The 19,867-nt window shown below is 33.0% G+C and overlaps 1 protein-coding gene across 1 annotated transcript in view; it reads left to right on the top strand.

Moving 5' to 3' along the window:
• Positions 1-19,867, top strand: part of LOC137408472 (monocarboxylate transporter 12-B-like) — a 33,843-nt gene that overhangs the window by 12,854 nt on the left and 1,122 nt on the right. Inside the window, exons 3-8 of the mRNA XM_068095010.1 lie at positions 4,901-5,044; positions 6,540-6,722; positions 11,204-11,346; positions 14,373-14,712; positions 15,459-15,641; positions 18,270-18,434. Coding sequence (XP_067951111.1) covers positions 4,901-5,044; positions 6,540-6,722; positions 11,204-11,346; positions 14,373-14,712; positions 15,459-15,641; positions 18,270-18,434 — 1,158 coding nt within the window. The remainder of the gene's footprint in view (positions 1-4,900; positions 5,045-6,539; positions 6,723-11,203; positions 11,347-14,372; positions 14,713-15,458; positions 15,642-18,269; positions 18,435-19,867) is intronic.

Below are 19,867 nucleotides of genomic sequence, written 5' to 3'. Positions count from 1 at the left end.
ACAAACCTACTTGCACAATACAAACCTACTTGCTCAATACAAACCTACTTGCTCAATACAAACCTACTTGCTCAATACAAACCTACTTACTCAATATAAACCTACTTACTCAATACAAACCTACTTGCTCGATACAAACCTACTTGCTCAATACAAACCTAGTTGCTCAATACAAACCTAGTTGCTCAATACAAACCTACTTACTCAATACAAACCTACTTGCTCAATACGAACCTACTTGCTCAATACAAACCTACTTGCTCAATACAAACCTAGTTGCTCAATACAAACCTACTTGCTCAATACGAACCTACTTGCTCAATACAAACCTACTTGCTCAATACAAACCTAGTTGCTCAATACAAACCTACTTGCTCAATACAAACCTACTTGCTCAATACAAACCTACTTGCTCAATACAAACCTACTTACTCAATACAAACCTATTTGCTCAATACAAACCTACTTACTCAATACAAACCTACTTACTCAATACAAACCTAGTTGCTCAATACAAACCTACTTACTCAATACGAACCTACTTGCTCAATACAAACCTACTTGCTCAATACAAACCTACTTACTCAATACAAACCTACTTACTCAATACAAACCTACTTACTCAATACAAACCTACTTGCTCAATACAAACCTACTTGCTCGATACAAACCTACTTGCTCGATACAAACCTACTTGCTCAATACAAACTTACTTGCTCAATACAAACCTACTTGCTCAATACAAACCTACTTGCTCGATACAAACCTACTTGCTCAATACAAACCTACTTGCTCAATACAAACCTAGTTGCTCAATACAAACCTAGTTGCTCAATACAAACCTAGTTGCTCAATACAAACCTAGTTGCTCAATACAAACCTACTTGCTCAATACAAACCTATTTGCTCAATACAAACCTATTTGCTCAATACAAACCTAGTTGCTCAATACAAACCTAGTTGCTCAATACAAACCTAGTTGCTCAATACAAACCTAGTTGCTCAATACAAACCTACTTGCTCAATACAAACCTACTTGCTCGATACAGACCTACTTACTCAATACAAACCTACTTGCTCAATACAAACCTAATTGCTCAATACAAACCTAATTGCTCAATACAAACCTACAAACTGCCTTTTCTTCATAATAAAGTTTTAATCTAACAACCTTATAGACAGGCAATTAAAAAACAGATTTGCTAAATAAGACTAATTTTTACAATTTTTGCAACATTATGTGTTGCATTTATGATTATATTTTAAAAAAAGGACAAGAGCAGACAACTCTATTTTAATTAGAAGAATTTTGCTTTCGAAACCGTTTGTGCTAATTCTTTTTATTCATGACTGTAATGTAGTCATAAATATAAAAAATAAATTAATGCCAGTTTGATTAAATTAGTATATATTAATGTATATATATATTAATATATATGTATGTATAAATATATATATGTATATATATATAAAAAACTTGAAAAAAAAAAATTGTGTCCTTACCCCGGTTAACCCGTATGGGTGGTAATTTCTGCTCTAACTCGGGTCTCCTACTAGAGACCTGGGAGTTTGAGCACTCGCCTCAAGATCGTAGCTGTTCCCAATAGCGCGCTTTTCTGCAATTCACCTGAGTTGATTGCTGTTGGTATTTGGGCAAGCCACATTTTATGCGCCGGTGTTATTGCGCTCAGTGCTCCAATGACTACTGGAAGTGCCCCAAGATATATATATATATATTAATATATATATATATATATTCGTATTTAATAAATATATTAATATATATTAATATATTTATTAAATTTATTAATGTTATTATTATTTATTAATATATATTAATGTAAATATTAATACATATAAACATGTAATAGAATGGCTAAGATCGTGAGACCAGTGCTCAAACTACTATAGATATATAAACTACTATAGATATATAAACTACTATAGATATATAAACTACTATAGATATATAAACTACTATAGATATATAAACTACTATAGATATATAAACTACTATAGATATATAAACTAATATAGATATATAGACTACTATAGATATATAAACTACTATAAATATATAAACTACTATAGATATATAAACTACTATAGATATATAAACTACTACAGATATATAAACTACTATAGATATATAAAATACTATAGATATATAACCACTATAGATATATAAACTACTATGGATATATAAACTACTATAGATATATAAACTACTATAGATATATAAACTACTATAGATATATAAACTACTATAGATATATAAACTACTATAGATATATAAACTACTATAGATATATAAACTACTATAGATATATAAACTACTATAGATATATAAACTACTATAGATATATAAACTACTATAGATATATAAACTACTATAGATATATAAACTACTATAGATATATAAACTACTATAGATATATAAACTACTATAGATATATAAACTACTATAGATATATAAACTACTATAGATATATAAACTACTATAGATATATAAACTACTATAGATATATAAACAACTATAGATATATAAACTACTATAGATATATAAACTACTATAGATATATAAACTACTATAGATATATAAACTACTATAGATATATAAACTACTATAGATATATAAACTACTATAGATATATAAACTACTATAGATATATAAACTACTATAGATATATAAACTACTATAGATATATAAACTACTATAGATATATAAACTACTATAGATATATAAACTACTATAGATATATAAACTACTATAGATATATAAACTACTATAGATATATAAACTGCTATAGATATATAAACTACTATAGATATATAAACTACTATAGATATATAAACTACTATAGATATATAAACTACTATAGATATATAAACTACTATAGATATATAAACTACTATAGATATATAAACTACTATAGATATATAAACTACTATAGATATATAAACTACTATAGATATATAAACTACTATAGATATATAAACTACTATAGATATATAGACTACTATAGATATATAAACTACTATAAATATATAAACTACTATAGATATATAAACTACTATAGATATATAAACTACTACAGATATATAAACTACTATAGATATATAAAATACTATAGATATATAAACTACTATAGATATATAAACTACTATGGATATATAAACTACTATAGATATATAAACTACTATAGATATATAAACTACTATAGATATATAAACTACTATAGATATATAAACTACTATAGATATATAAACTACTATAGATATATAAACTACTATAGATATATAAACTACTATAGATATATAAACTACTATAGATATATAAACTACTATAGATATATAAACTACTATAGATATATAAACTACTATAGATATATAAACTACTATAGATATATAAACAACTATAGATATATAAACTACTATAGATATATAAACTACTATAGATATATAAACTACTATAGATATATAAACTACTATAGATATATAAACTACTATAGATATATAAACTGCTATAGATATATAAACTACTATAGATATATAAACTACTATAGATATATAAACTACTATAGATATATAAACTACTATAGATATATAAACTACTATAGATATATAAACTACTATAGATATATAAACTACTATAGATATATAAACTACTATAGATATATAAACTACTATAGATATATAAACTACTATAGATATATAAACTACTATAGATATATAGACTACTATAGATATATAAACTACTATAAATATATAAACTACTATAGATATATAAACTACTATAGATATATAAACTACTACAGATATATAAACTACTATAGATATATAAAATACTATAGATATATAAACTACTATAGATATATAAACTACTATGGATATATAAACTACTATAGATATATAAACTACTATAGATATATAAACTACTATAGATATATAAACTACTATAGATATATAAACTACTATAGATATATAAACTACTATAGATATATAAACTACTATAGATATATAAACTACTATAGATATATAAACTACTATAGATATATAAACTACTATAGATATATAAACTACTATAGATATATAAACTACTATAGATATATAAACTACTATAGATATATAAACTACTATAGATATATAAACTACTATAGATATATAAACTGCTATAGATATATAAACTACTATAGATATATAAACTACTATAGATATATATCTCTGGAGAACCTGGAACTTCAGCAAACATTACTACCCACTCGGGTGAAAAAACAATTTTTTAATTAAAAGGTATCAATATATTAAAAAAGCTATAATATAATACCAACTTATTGTTTTTGCATGTTTAACATAACTTAGAAGTTCTAATGTTACCTTATGAATATTAATTTAATTATCTGTACAATAATATAATTAAATTAATATTAATTAAATAAAATTAAAGCTTATACCCTATGTGAAAGATGGAAACATAGTAAGTTTGTATCATATTATGGTTTTTTTATAGAGCTTTAAGATCTACCATGAATTTGTTGTACAATGTTGTGCTAACATTGTATATGAGCATGTAATGGTGTTTTTATGTCCATGAGAGTTTACTATAGTGAGTGTAAGATGGACGGTGTTCAGTTATCGATAGTTATTGATAGTTATTGATAGTTATTGACAGTTATTGACAGTTATTGACAGTTATTGACAGTTATTGACAGTTATTCATAGTTATTGATAGTTATTAATAGTTATTGACAGTCATTGACAGTTATTGACAGTTATTGATAGTTATTGATAGTTATTGACAGTTATTGATAGGCATGATAGACAGTGCTAGATGAACAGGACCAGGATGATATTTGCTAACCAGTTTATGAGAGAATCAAAGTCATGTGTTCTGTTATAGCTCCCTGTATTGGCATGCTTGTGGTGAAGACCTCTCATAGAACAGTTGCGGCACTTGGACTCTTGCTAGACATGATTGGGTACTTGGGGCTGGCGTATTCTACCACCTTACCCGCCATGCTTCTCTCCTATGGCGTTATCGCTGGTCAGTGAATTTTGTATCTACACGTAGTTGTAAGCTGTAATTTTCAGAACAATTATGCATTTTAAGAGAGCCTAGTTTTTGCATATCACCTTATTTTAGTAGCTACTATTCAGCCCTGTCAGGCAGCTTAGTTGGCCTCAGAAGTTTGTCATATAGCGAAAATTTGACATACAAAATTAATCCATGTTAATATTCGCCCTTTACGTCAAATACGTTGTATGCTAGAGCAAATTTTCTGACTAAAATAGTAATATTTTGTTTAATTCATTCCGAAATGATGAAAAAAGCCAAGATAAATTCGGCAAGTAATGACATACATGGGCCACCCTTTGAAGATTAATTATTATGCCTGCTTAAGCCTGGTTCCCATATACGTCGCAAAGCACCGGCGACACCACCACAGGCTATTAGCGATGAAATGGGAACCTACTCGCCGGGTACAGCCGGTAGTTGCCGGCGGCAACGCAACAGTTTAGCACTGTTCAAATTTCGCAAAAGGCCGCAAAAAACCTTCCCGAAATGCACTGTACGGGTGAAGGTCACCATTATAGAAACGGCATGGCGAGCGAACATTTTATGTGATTACACAATTATGTTTAGCGATGCAGCTTTTATGTGACTATATGCCACCGAGCCAAGCGTCGCAAACATTTTGCTGCGCAAGTTACTGCCGAAGTCTCGCATCGATATGGGAACCAGGCTTTAGCTTACTACAAGTAGAGGCTGTGTGTTTAAGAGCCGTTGTTGTACAAACAACAGTTCAGTGACCTTGACCGGACATATCTGAGTCCAGTGGTAAGGAAGTCTTTACATCTGTACTCATGCCCAGTTTCAGGGAGCAATTGAGGTTGCATGTCATTTCTGTCACCTTCAGTGGCCTAGAATTGGACCCCAACCTGTTGGCAGTTGAAGCACTCTAGACCACGAGGCTAGAGTGGTCCATACCTTCAAAACGTTAAAACATAGTCACTGCATATTACTATGTAAAAACCTACAAGTAAAAACCTGAATTATATCTAAAAAATTAAATAATAAAAACAATAATCAGGAAAAGAGGTTTTTATTGCTTTACCTTGAAGACTTGCTAAGACTTGCAGGCTCAGCAATGTGTAGGTTAGGTGGTAGAGTAAGTGGTAAAAATAAGCTGCATAAGTTACTTTGACTTGCGGTAGATACAGTCTAAATTAATTACATTTATAGTCTTTGCTATTTTTACATTTAGTTTCTACCACTAAAATTTGAAAATTTAAATAAATTCAATTTAGGCCTATATGTTTTTTTTAGTTTTAATATTTGGTTTTTAGTTACTATGAGCCTTGTTTACTTTTACTTACAATATTGAAAAATGGTTTTAATGATTCTATGCTGGACAATACTTCATTTTTCAAACAAAAAGTTTTTGCCAATTTTATGTCGTGTATCGAAAAGTTGATTTTTAAAAAAAAAGAAAAAACTTTTTTTTCCGTTTTTAATTTAAATAAAAATACTTTTGCAGGTGTAGGAGAGCAGATGATCTATATGGTGCCTTTGCTTGTAAGCGGGCCATACTTTCAAAAGAGAAAAGCCTTAGCTCTAGGAATAATAGCGAGTGGGGCAGGTGTTGGCTTCATGATAATCCCCTATGTCCTCCGACTTCTCTTTGACAACTTCTCATTCAGAGGTGCCTGCATGCTGTATGGTAAGGTATGCTAAGAATTTGTCAAATAAATTAGATGCTGGAACCTGGCCACCAGAACCTGGCCATCCTAGTTAATTTGCGTCAGTATCTCTGGGCAATTTGCCAAAAATTGGGATGTTTTGAAACATTTACTAAATATATCCAATGATATACAGGCCCCACAAGGATAGGCGTCAGGCATCATGTGGGCGGGGCTTAATGATCGAGCTCTGTTGGGATGAACCTAACCTAGCCTGGGCATGGCTCTCGTGGGGGATTGGGAGAGAGAGCCTGGGACACATTGCAACACGCGAGGAAGACAACTCTAAAAGTCGACTTCTGCAGTCGCTAATATCACAATCGTTATTTCCGAAGGAGTATCGAGTGACGGTCTTTTTTATAATCTTCGCGAGTATTATGTATTACATGTACATGTATTTTTAATCTGAATTGGCAGCAAACAAACGCTGGGTGGTAAGTATGAAATGTTGGTTGCATAATAAATCAATCACGGGAGTTATATTATTTCATATGTTTAATTAATTTGGTTTTGATTTAATTGTAATCAAAAATTAAATCAATTGAATAAAAGATTTTCACAATAACAATACAAACGAATAGCAATAGATTAACAAAAAGAATCGTACGCTGCTAATTAAGAAAAGTTTATCTAGGAAAAAGTAATCTCAGTTCTATTTTACTCCGGAGTATTGTGATTACTCGCGACAGTTATTATGAACAACTCGGACCTACCACTGCAAAACGGTGTCATCTGGAAGCAAATACTCTTTCCGAAGCCAGTAGGAAGAACTATAAATTAGTCAAAACCTGCGATAATATGTTGTAAAGCTTGAGACTGTTTTGGTCTCAACGTGACTATGCCTAGCTTTGATAGATGAACTTTGAATCGCTCCATTTTTCATCAGTATATGAAATGAAACTGCAAACGTGAAAACGCAAGAGAATAGTAACCTATGGTTCTTATCATTTTGTTATCAAACGGGGTATTACATAACTACCCAGCCTATCAAAAACATAGGCTTTTCACTAGATCAAGTCACGTTACCGTGACGATAGGCTTTTAAACGCGCCACATCTAATACATCGTGAGATCTGAATCTATCGACACGCTTTCATTAGTATCAGTCTTAGCGTCATATGTAACATATGTCACTCGTTTTGCAGAAGTTACCTTACCTTTTTTTTGCTATGTGTCCCAGGCTCTCTCTCCCAATCCCCCACGAGAGCCATGCCCAGGCTAAACCTAACCTGTCTTGACAAACTGTTGTTTTTGCGGAGTTGTCCCCCCGTCGAGCGGGCGAGCAACACAACAGCTTGGCACAAGACGTACTGCACCTGATGCATCAGCTGCACTGAAAGGTAGTTGTTCTCTTCTGTCTATGCGGCTTGACTGCGATGTTATGGCGGTCGCTCCATTGGTAATCATGACGAAATTCGCGCAAAAATTTATGTAGAAAAAAATAAGATTACAACGTTTAACCAAAAACCAGCTAGCACAATCCTAACAGAAAACGATCATTAAACCCCGCCCATATGATAGCCGTCGCCTATCCTTGGGAGGGGGGTATATATTGTTGATATATCTAAAGCTGTTAATAATCAAATTATATTTGATGACATGCTGGAAAACAAGTCCAAAAGCACACAAAAAATGTCACCAAATAAATGAAAATGAAATTTTTTTTGCTAAAACTGTCAAAATTCATACAATTTTAAAAATCTTTGGAAATTTTTGCAATATCATCACGTTAATCAAGGGCACCGCTCCTCATCGTTTTTTAGTTAAAAATCATACTCGGTACCACATAATTCTTCATCTGCATCTCTGTCATCTATCGCATCCAACACCTGAGTCCTATCAAATTCTTTTGCCATATCGTCCCACTAAAATTGTTATAACACCAAAGGAAGTTAATAAAGATATTTGAAAATGATAAACAATGGAAGTGAAATTTCCGGTCTAATGCTCTATGAACAAACTTGATTGACTTGCGCTGCTACTTGGAAACAGCATGTGTAAACAGAGTCCCGTGAATGCCGGAATGTGAGCAGCCAGGGTCAAAGGGCTAAAGAGTCGCAGGCTACCAGCAGTTTTTCAGCCTTGCAAAACGCTGAAGCATGAAATTCCACAGACTGGAGGGCAGACAAAAATATATCAAATACTATATAAGCTGGTGATATAAAAACAGGTTATTGACGAAATAACAAATAAAAGTTTAAACTGTAACTGTCAAAACTGCGCCTGCATCTTATTTGTATGTTCTATGATGCACCTGAACTCTAATTTTAGTTTTATGGCATTTTAGTGAATGTGTAATAATATCAAGCTAACTTATATAATCTTTTCATATCTTTAAATAAAAAATGGTTAATTAATTATAAACTTCTACCAACAAACTTTAGTTACTAGGGGAGGTTGTGAATCTTTTCATCGAATGCCACTGGCTATAAGAAAGTAACACCCATTTTATCTTGTCATTTGATAGGATAGTTTTACGGCACAAAATAAAAAAAATAATTGCACTCCAAGTGTCAACACTGGTAGAAGTTCTGGAGCTCTCTATAGTGCAGATATAAATATGAGTTATTGCAGAGCAATGAAAACTTGAAAATACATTTGACTGCACGAGCAGCAGTAGTAAACATGAACTCTGGTTTCAGTGCTGACTCAGTAGATTAGGCATCAACTCTGGTTTCAGTGCTGACTCTGTAGATTAGGCAGCAACTCTGGTTTCAGTGCTGACTCAGTAGATTAGGCAGCAACTCTGGTTTCAGTGCTGACTCAGTAGATTAGGTAGCTACTCTGGTTTCAGTGCTGACTCTGTAGATTAGGCATCAACTCTGGTTTCAGTGCTGACTCAGTAGATTAGGCATCAACTCTCGTTTCAGTGATGGCTCAGTAGATTAGGCAGCAACTCTGGTTTCAGTGCTGACTCAGTAGATTAGGCAGCAACTCTGGTTTCAGTGCTGACTCTGTAGATTAGGCAGCAACTCTGGTTTCAGTGCTGACTCTGTAGATTAGGCAGCAACTCTCGTTTCAGTGCTGACTCAGTAGATTAGGCAGCAACTCTGGTTTCAGTCTAAAAATCGGTTTAAGAAATTTCTTTAATGGGTTTTTTTGTTCTAATATTTTATGACACGCCGCGATAACCAATATTAAGTTAATACATACTTTTTTGTCTATTGAAGTAGCTTTATTGATCTTAAATACAGTTGTTTACAAGCTGCAAATTACTGACAATTTTGCTTCATGAATTATTTTTCATAGATAGATAGCAGTAGGTTTTATAGATACCTAGTAGTCAAGGTTGACTTTTAAGGAAAAATGACAAGACATAGAAATAGTTAGTAAAAGATTCATAAGTGCTGTCATTATAGATGCTATCGTTATAGATGCTGTCTTTATAGACGCTGTCGTTATAGAGGCTGTCCTTATAGACGCTGTCCTTATAGACGCTGTCTTTATAGACGCTATCCTTATAGATGTTGTCCTTATAGATGCTGTCCTTATAGACGCTGTCCTTATAGACGCTGTCCTTATAGACGCTGTCCTTATAGATGCTGTCCTTATAGAGGCTGTCCTTATAGACGCTGTCCTTATATATAGACGCTGTCCTTATAGACGCTGTCTTTATAGACGCTGTCGAGTAAGTAAAGACTTTAAATAGTCATCACGTTAAAAACTACGAACTTCATTTTTCTTATAAAAATTAGTGGCACAACTGATAATATTGCCAAGTAAAAATATTATTTACATATATTTTTTATTGTATGCCAAATATGTTGTATTTCATACATAAACATACTATACAAGTGTTTGAGTGTACAATTGTAAAAGCGTTCAAGTTTCCAAGCATACAAACATATACGCATACAGGCACATAAGTATACAAGCGAACAAGCATGCAGGCCCATACGCATACAAGGTATACAGGCGTATAAACATACTGACAGGCATGCAAGTATATAAATGTATAAGTGTACATGAATATAAGCAAACAGGTGTATAAGCATGCAGTTGTATAAATGGACAGGTATAGAATTATACAGGCGCATAAGTGTACAGGTGTATTAATATGAATGTGTACAGGTGTATAAATATGAATGCGTATGTACAGGTGTATATATATGAATGCGTACAGGTTTATAAACATATCAGTGTTAATATTGATTAATAACATGTAGGCTTAATTTTTTCATGCTCTGAATAGACCACATTCCTCCAGCAGATCACCGTTATGTACACAGAGATGTCTTGTACTTTTTATTTGACGCCTTACGTCTTTATTCTCATCTGCCCAACTGATTCTATAGATGTACCTCATCATATACTGTAGATTTGTGTGACCCGTACTTGCTTCCCTATCTCTGATTTATGGACAGTTCCATTGCATCAATGTCCTTCTGCCTTATGATTCTAGTGACACAGCTAGACAAGGAGAGTCTGTCTATTTGCTCACTGAGATGCTTGTTGCTTGCAGGTGGGTTCGTGCTGCAGTTTTTAATACCCGTCTCTCTGTTCCGCCCCATGTCCTACTATGTTGAGAGGCAAGGAAGTCACAACAAAGCTGATGGCAGCTCTACCTCCTCGGCAGCATCACCGATAGAAGAGATTCCTTTAAAAGTAAGAAGTTTTTTAGTTTAGGGTTGTCTGCCACCAAAACAGTAGCGTAGTTTTTGCAGGGTTTCTGCGAGTTTTATTGTGCAGGGGAGATAATGCCAAGCTGGTAATTTTTACTATAATAAGTTGGTGGAAGTGCGTTTGAACTCATGACTTTTTATTTATCAGACCAACACTCTCCCACCTGCACCAATCAACTACCTAAGTGCCTTCAAGAATAATTCTGCACAGAGTTATTACACCTAATTATCTCCCACAATGCACAGGACTGCTAGGGTACTAGCAGTCCTGTGCATTGCATATAATAACTAGACTAAAGCTGACCTGAGAAAAATTGTTCATGCTCCCTATAAATACTATTTAGTAATTTTAGACAAAAAGGTTAATTAATTTGCTTTGTCCAAGTAAGTTGTTAGCCTTAGGGCTAGTTTAAGTTAGCCTTAGGGCTAGCATAACTTTTTGTGTTCAGCAATTTTTTCAGTTGAATTCAAGAGTGCAGCCAAGTTAAAATTTTTAGCTATTTCAAAGCTAATCGTAGTTAAGGTAGGTGATGGAAGTACTCACATAGGTAAGTCAGTACCAGCCTTGTATAGCTGTGGACAAACAAATTTTTACTAAGATCATCGGAGAATTCTAGTATCACCGTTTAATATAGGTCATACTGTCTACTTTTAGTTTAATATAGGTCATAATGGCTATTTGTAGTTTAATATAGGTCATAATGGCTACTTGTAGTTTAATATAGGCCATAATGGCTACTTGTAGTTTAATATAGGTCATAATGGCTACTTGTAGTATAATATAGGTCATATTGGCCACTTGTTGTTTAATATAGGTCATATTGGCTACTTGTAGTTTAATATAGGTCTTATTGGCTACTTGTAGTTTAATATAGGTCTTATTGGATAGTTGTAGTTTAATATTAGTCATATTGTCAGACTAATTTCATATTTCATTCCACAACCAAACACGAGCGAAGCGATTGGTTTGGGAGATTTATGATAAATGCACATGTGCACACAACTCTCGAAAAATTAGCCGTTAACGGCCATCACCAAACCCTTGCAACGAAATCCTATCAACAAATTTAACTATTTTTCAGTAAAGTCGTTTAAGTATCATAATGATACAAAACGCATATAAACCTATTTAAATATGTTACCAAGCCTTTGAAAGGTTGACGCAAATTCCTAAAACTAACCCATCTGATCGGATTATACATAAATAGACAGATTTATTTGGCCGAAAATCATTATTAAAACTTGCTAAGCCTCACTTTTATCAAAGTTAGGACCGGAAATTAAAACGCCGAGCGACAGAGAATAGAACGATTAAGTCGTGCGCATTTCACGAAAAAAATAACGTGCATGTTTTACTAGTCTATAGCATTGTCGAATTGCCGAAGGTTTCTGTAATTAAGTTAGGAGTACTGAAATCGTTTCATTTTTGCCGATTTCAAAGTAACTGACATTTTAGACAATTTTGAGTACTTTGGTATTCTAACTGATGTCCAACGCAGTGTAAGTAAAGAAAATGACGATGATATTTTTTCTAACGGTTCTTATGAGATTATTACAATAATTAATTATAAGTTTGGATGGCTACAGAACAATGACTACGTAGTACAGAATTTTTAAAAATTTATATAAATATCACAACTTCGTGATATTGTTAGCTATGACGTTTTAAAATGTAAACAAAATTGTGCATTGGTTTTATATTATTACTATATTAATAATATTGGTTATTCTAATAATATCAGTGCATTTTACTTCTAATATTGACCAATATTGCATTTCTCCTATTGCAGGGAAGAGATATAAACATATAATCTTTTCCTTTCATTATTGCTACTTGTTGTATATAATAACACCCACATATAGTACATTACAGCTACCGTTGCAGTTATCCTATTGTGCTGCAGTGCCATTTGACTGCTAATATTGCATTTCTCAACCATCAGTACCCTTTCTTTTTTTCCAATATCACTTTGGTCGTGGGCTGTATGACAGTGGAATTTCTAGTGTATAATATAGTCAGATTTTTAGTTCAATATAGGTCATAATGTCTACTTAAAGTTCAATATAGGTCATTATAGTCTTATATAGGCTGTAAGAGTTCATTGTAGTTTGATATACATGTAGGTCATTACAGCTTATAATAGCTTTACACAGGTCAGGCTGGCTAATCATAGATTGGTCACATGATGGCTAGTTGGTCAATGCATGAAATACCTCGCTATAATTCTGGACTTGCGTGAATGCCACTCGTCATACAAATAGATGCGGGTCGGTGTTAGGGTAATGGCTCAGCCTTGGCCATAAAAAAGCTTTTATTCTGTTGATTTCTAATTATTATATTTAAGTCTTAGAACCATCTTTGTTCTATATCACCTTTAAACCAGCCTTATTTTTGGTTCCCAATCCTAACGGCAAAATTTGAGCAACACAGAGTTTAACACTTTTGATGCTAGAGATTTAGTTAATCAAATTTAGGAGTTGTCCATCCCTCGCTGGTCATTTCTAAGTGAGTCCACTTAGAAAAGTTAACTACTATAAAGTTAACTACTCTACTTTTAAGCTTCATATTAGTTAGACAAAAATGAAGAGACTCAAATTTTTAAACCCTTTAAATATTTTCAAAAAACCTTATTTAAATTTGACCATTCTCATACAAATTCTATCAACTAGTTCATTTTTGATAAGTTTTATTGCGCTTGGTTGAAATTAAATGACATGTAAACTTCAAGACGCAGACTGGAATTCTCTAGTTAGCATGCCTAAATAGTTCCTTGTTACAAGATTTTATGAGCTTCTATATGCATATGTGCAGGCCTGTTCGCACACACATTTGCCTATGTGTGTAATGCTTGTGGATGAGTGTGTGCATGCGCATGCGCATGCCTACGCGTGAGATGACAACCTCACACGTAGGCATGCGCATGCCTACGTGTGAGGTAACACCCTCCCATTCATAAATTTCATGGCATCAAGTGATACAATGACTTAGTACAAACATTGGTGTTGTAGGAAGCAGAGGAAGGTTATGAAAAGAAGAATAATAATTCGTATAAGAATAATGATGAAGATGAAAGTGCAGTGTTCATCTCATCTGAGTTTGCTGTAACACCTGAGAGTAAAAAAGCCCATTATACTTCCATTGGTGACATCGCCGGTGCTGCCACATTTCTGGAAGAAGAAGAGGTGGCAGAAACCACTGCTGACACTCCCAAAAGACCGCAGAAGGATAGATTTATGTGGAGAGTGATATTTATCCCAAAGTTCCTCTTAGTGCTAGTCTCGGCGACTTTCTTTGTCTTTGGCGCTTTTATCGTTCTTCAATTTGTGCCAACACTCGGTAAAGAGGCAGGTGAGTCGTGTGGTGTGCCTTCATGTGTAGTGTGCCTTCAATCTACCCCCTTCTTAACCCTTTGAACCCTGACGCCAGTATTTCTGGCATCCACGTGGCTCTGTTTACACATTCTGATTCCAAGTAGCAGTGCAAACCAATCAAATTAATTCTTACATAGAACATTAGACAAAAAATTTATCTTAATTTTTTTAACATTTTCGAATACCGACATCAACTTCCTTCGTTGTTATAACAATTTTAGTGAGACAATATGATGAAAAAACTTGATAGAACTCAGGTGTTGGATGCGATAAGTAGTAGTAATACAAATGAAGAATTATGTGATACTAACTGTAATTTTGCTGAAAACTGTTGTCGGAAAATGATGATGAATGCGCGCTTGATGGGTACGAATGGTATATATGGTGATATGGTCGTATGAATTTTGATGGTTTTAGACACAAAAATTAAAAATTGTTTTGTATTTGTCACACTTATTGCGGGTTGTTTGATTTGCTTTTTCAGTGTTTTATCAAATATCATTTGATTATGAGCAGGTTTAGATATATTTAATAAACGTTTCAAAAACATCCTAATTTTTGGCAAATTGTCCAGAGATACTGACACACATTGCCTATAGTTGGCATTGAGGCATTGACTGCCGAGGGGAAACCCTGAAAAAAATTTCCACAAAAGGGTTAGATCTCTTTTAACCTTTGTTAGTAGAGCTGGCTGAAAATGTATAGGAATTTATCCATGCACAGGAATCTCCAAGGAAACTGTGGCGGTGGCGATGATGATATCAGGAGCTGCTGAGATACCCTGCCGCATTCTCACAGGATATGTTGCTGACACTAAAATCCTAACCAACACCTCCCTCTTTGCAATTGGCATCTTTGCGCCCGGAGTAATGTGTTTGATATGCGGTTTCATCTCTGGCCTTGCAGGTAAACCTGGCTCTTTTCTCAGACTATTCTAGCAAGCAGTTGGAAGTTGCTGTAGATACCTGGTGAAATATAACATACCGTAAATCTCCTCGTGTATAAGCCTCACCTATGAAACTAAAGTTTTGTTTAAAAGTTTTGGGGTGTAGCTTATGTTTGCAGTCCAAATATTATATCTGTAAAATTCTCACTACATTCGGGTAGAGTGCTCTTTAAAAAGAGCAAATGCTAAAAATAATATATTCAACAATAAGACGCTAGTAAATATCTTGTACTGACGTAATGAGGTCATTAGTCGTGGTCAATGTCATGTGATATCTCCAGCACTTGATTCCATTCGTTGGGCTGCCCTCCGCTGATGCCAAAAACTGCAGCATTTCAGTTGACAGTTTCCAAAGCTACGTCCACAACTTCCAATCTAAAAGCTACATTGTATTTTGCCCTTTTTTCATTACACGCGTTATAAATGTGCTCGCTGATTTGTTACTTGTTTACCGTGGTTTGGTGAAGGCGTAACACTTTATCCGCAACGATGAGAACACCCATTGGTCGATTGCCACCTCATCAGCCAGACGAGGTGCGCTGACAGACAGTAGAATTGTTAAATGACTCACATGGCTTAACTAAATGAGTTGAATGAATGGAGAACAGCGGGTGCTGTTTATGCACTGTAATACCTGAAACTCAAAAACAGCCTTCAAAATTTGGGTTGCCCCCTAAACATGCTGGCGGCTTATACACAAGACATTACAGTATTTGATTATAAACTTTATACCTTACCTTATTGTCTTATACACCCCATGTAAATGTTTAAATACCATTAAAACACAGTTCAACAAAAGTTTAAAATTACTTTTTGTTTGTAGTTCTATATCTACATTTCTCAAAGTCTGTTGTATGTCTGTCGGCATTCGGGCTATAGATATAGCTATAGCTATATCTATAGCTATAGCTATAGCTATAGCTATATCTATAGCTATAGATATAGCTATAGCCAGCGTTGATTATTTTACATACGCAGCTACTCGTTACGATGCCTCTGTTAAGAAATATTTTTCCCAAGGTTCAATTACTATATCTGAGGTCAAGGCCAATTCTTCTCGCGCGGACAATTACATTGTCTATTTGGGAAGAGTCTTCGTAGAGGAAGAGTGTCTCCGTATTCAAAGTTTTGATGGATAGTTTGATGGATGCAAGAGTTGTTATTAGGTATTACTTCTACATATTCAGGATTTTTATTTTGTTTTTTTAGTTCGTATTGATTGTATCATTGCCAAATTACTGAATCATATTTTATTGTAATCGCAGCAAAACAGACTTAATTTAGCTATTACTTGCTAATCATTTCACATTTACATCTAAACCTTTTTATAGTCGTTTCATTTTATTAATTTATTTAATTTATTCTACTTGCACAAAACTATTTCCTCATGTGAAGTTTGAAAGTTAGGCTTACAGTTGTTTGACAAAGTTTGACAAAGTTTGACAACCTTTACAGTTGTGTTTATTTTCTCGCTTAGTTTATTTCAACTACACAAAACACTTCTCATGATATGTAGTTTGAAAGTTAGGCTTACGGTTGTTTGACAAAGTTTGACAAAGTTTGACAACCTTTACAGTTGTTTTTATTTTCTCGCTTAGTTTATTTCAACTACACAAAACACTTCTCATGATATGTAGGTTGAAAGTTAGAACGGAAAATGTTGTTATATGTTAAATACAAATCAACTTTCTGTCTAAAGACTTTTTTATTACTCGGGCAACGCCGGGTAGCACAGCTAGTGTTCTAATATATCTACAAGTACAGTATGTCGCTGCAAATGTTTCAGAGTTTTCTTGGTTGTTATTCAGTATGGGAAAGGTTTTCTGCGCTACCTTTACTGCTCCACAAGTACAATACTTAGTGCAAAAGTTCATACATATATTTGTCTGTTTCGTTCATAAGAGGTTACAATAGGAAACATGCAACATGTAATGAACAGGCGCAGAACAGCTCTGCTCTCTCCTGTGAACGTTCGTGCTTATGTAGCGGAAATGATGAAATAGTTGTCCAGCACCAACTCTCATGGAAGAAGATATAGATCAAGCATTCTATGACCGCCAATCTTAATCGCTGAAGTGGTGCACATTGCGTTGGCTGTTGTGGGTCTGCAACATTTCCCTACATATCCTCACATATGCTCCTCACTGCTTTGGGGATGCTATCAGCGTACAGTACATATAGTCGACGAATAATCGCTGAGATGATAACTCCAACATACGGTGATACAGTATGAACCTGCCTTTATAGTGCTCATAGCCTAGAAACAAACAATTATAGCAGAGTTTTGAGGTGACAAATGATGTACTGGCCCCTTTTCCCTATTCAATACTTGATACAGTTCATACAATCTTAATTTATTCCCTGTCATCAAAAATTGTTTTTTATATCTTGGGGGAGAGAGAGGCAGAAAGGTAGAGGGAAAAGAAGAAAGGGAGAAAAAGAAAGAAAGAAAGGAAGGGGAAGGAGGAGGGGAATGAGGAATGGGGAATGGGGAGGGAAAGTGGGAAGGGGGAAGGGAAGGGGGAGGTAGAGAGAGAGAGAAATAATAGAAGAGTTACAAATGAGTGCAAGCCACTTTTACGTTGTAGGAATTGCACTGGTGCTGATAGGAATGGCAGCGTTCGGCACATCGGTGTTTATCCTGCTGCCAGTTGTTATAGAGGAGCTGGTGGGACGACAGTACATCACAAGTGGCATGTCTATCGAACTATTCTTCTCCAGTATAGGATTTGTTAGCACATCTTATATAGCAGGTGGGTCAAGGCTTTTGTCTCATACAGCAAATAAATCGAGAGGTTGTTTACAAAGGGAGATAATTAGCATAAATATCACTTAGGTTGGTGAAAGTACTGCAGCTTTGTTAAGGACAAGGATCGTATTATTGTCAACACGTTAATCAAATATTTGTTACATATGGCACAGATCTGCACTGTTAGAATTTTTCTTATGACTAGCTTTCTATCTGAGATGAAGCCAGGTCTATTGAGTCGTAAAGTTTGTCCTTTGTACATTTATAAATAGCTGTGATCTCACCAACATATGCATATCTATTTAGCATATACATATGTATATATACATATACATATATATATATATATACATATATATACATATATATATATATACATATACATATATATACATATATATACATATATATATATACATACATACATATATATATATATATATAATTATATATATATAATTATATATATATATACATACATATATATATATATATAATTATATATACATATGTATGTATATATATATAATTATATATATATAATTACATATATATATGTATGTATATATGTATATATATATGTATATATATGTATATATATATATGTATATATATGTATATACATATGTATATATACATATACATATATATATACATATATATATACATATATATACAAATATATACATATATATATACATATATACATATATATATATATAATTATATATATATATATATATAATTATATATATATACATATATATAATTATATATATAATTATATATATATACATATATATATATATATATATATATATATATATATATGTATATATATATATATATAATATGTATAAGTGGAACTTCACTCTATAAGTTAAACATTTTATTACTAATAGTTTCATGTGGTACAATAAGTATCACACTCTTCAGAAGTGTGATACTTCAGAAGTGTGATATATATACTCTTCAGAAGTGTGATATATATATATATATATATATATATATATATATATATATATATATATATATATATATATATATATATATATACATATATATATACATATATATATATACATATACATATATATACAATTATGATTGGCTTGTAATCATCCTTAATAATATAGGTGGTTATTAAAGTTCATGGTAAAAGATTGCTGCGTGCAGGACTCGAACTTGTGGCATTCAAGCAACTCTGGGCACTATTGGCATTCATAAAACTTTCATTTCCCGTATCGCTGCATCACCATTTAACAAATTCGAGATGTTAACACCAATATTCAAGAATGCATTTCCTACTCATTAAGGTCAATTGCCCTCAATGAACGCAATCCTAGATTTGTTGTCCCGAAAGTAGTGCAGCAATTTACTTTGAATTGAAAGAAACCCCGAGCCATACCAGACTTACTGCTAGAATATATTAAAAGG

Source organism: Watersipora subatra, chromosome 11 (assembly GCF_963576615.1).
Source record: "Watersipora subatra chromosome 11, tzWatSuba1.1, whole genome shotgun sequence".
Classification (NCBI taxonomy): domain Eukaryota; kingdom Metazoa; phylum Bryozoa; class Gymnolaemata; order Cheilostomatida; family Watersiporidae; genus Watersipora; species Watersipora subatra.
Note: the sequence above shows the minus strand (reverse complement) of the source record. Positions and strands in the feature narration are given on the sequence as shown.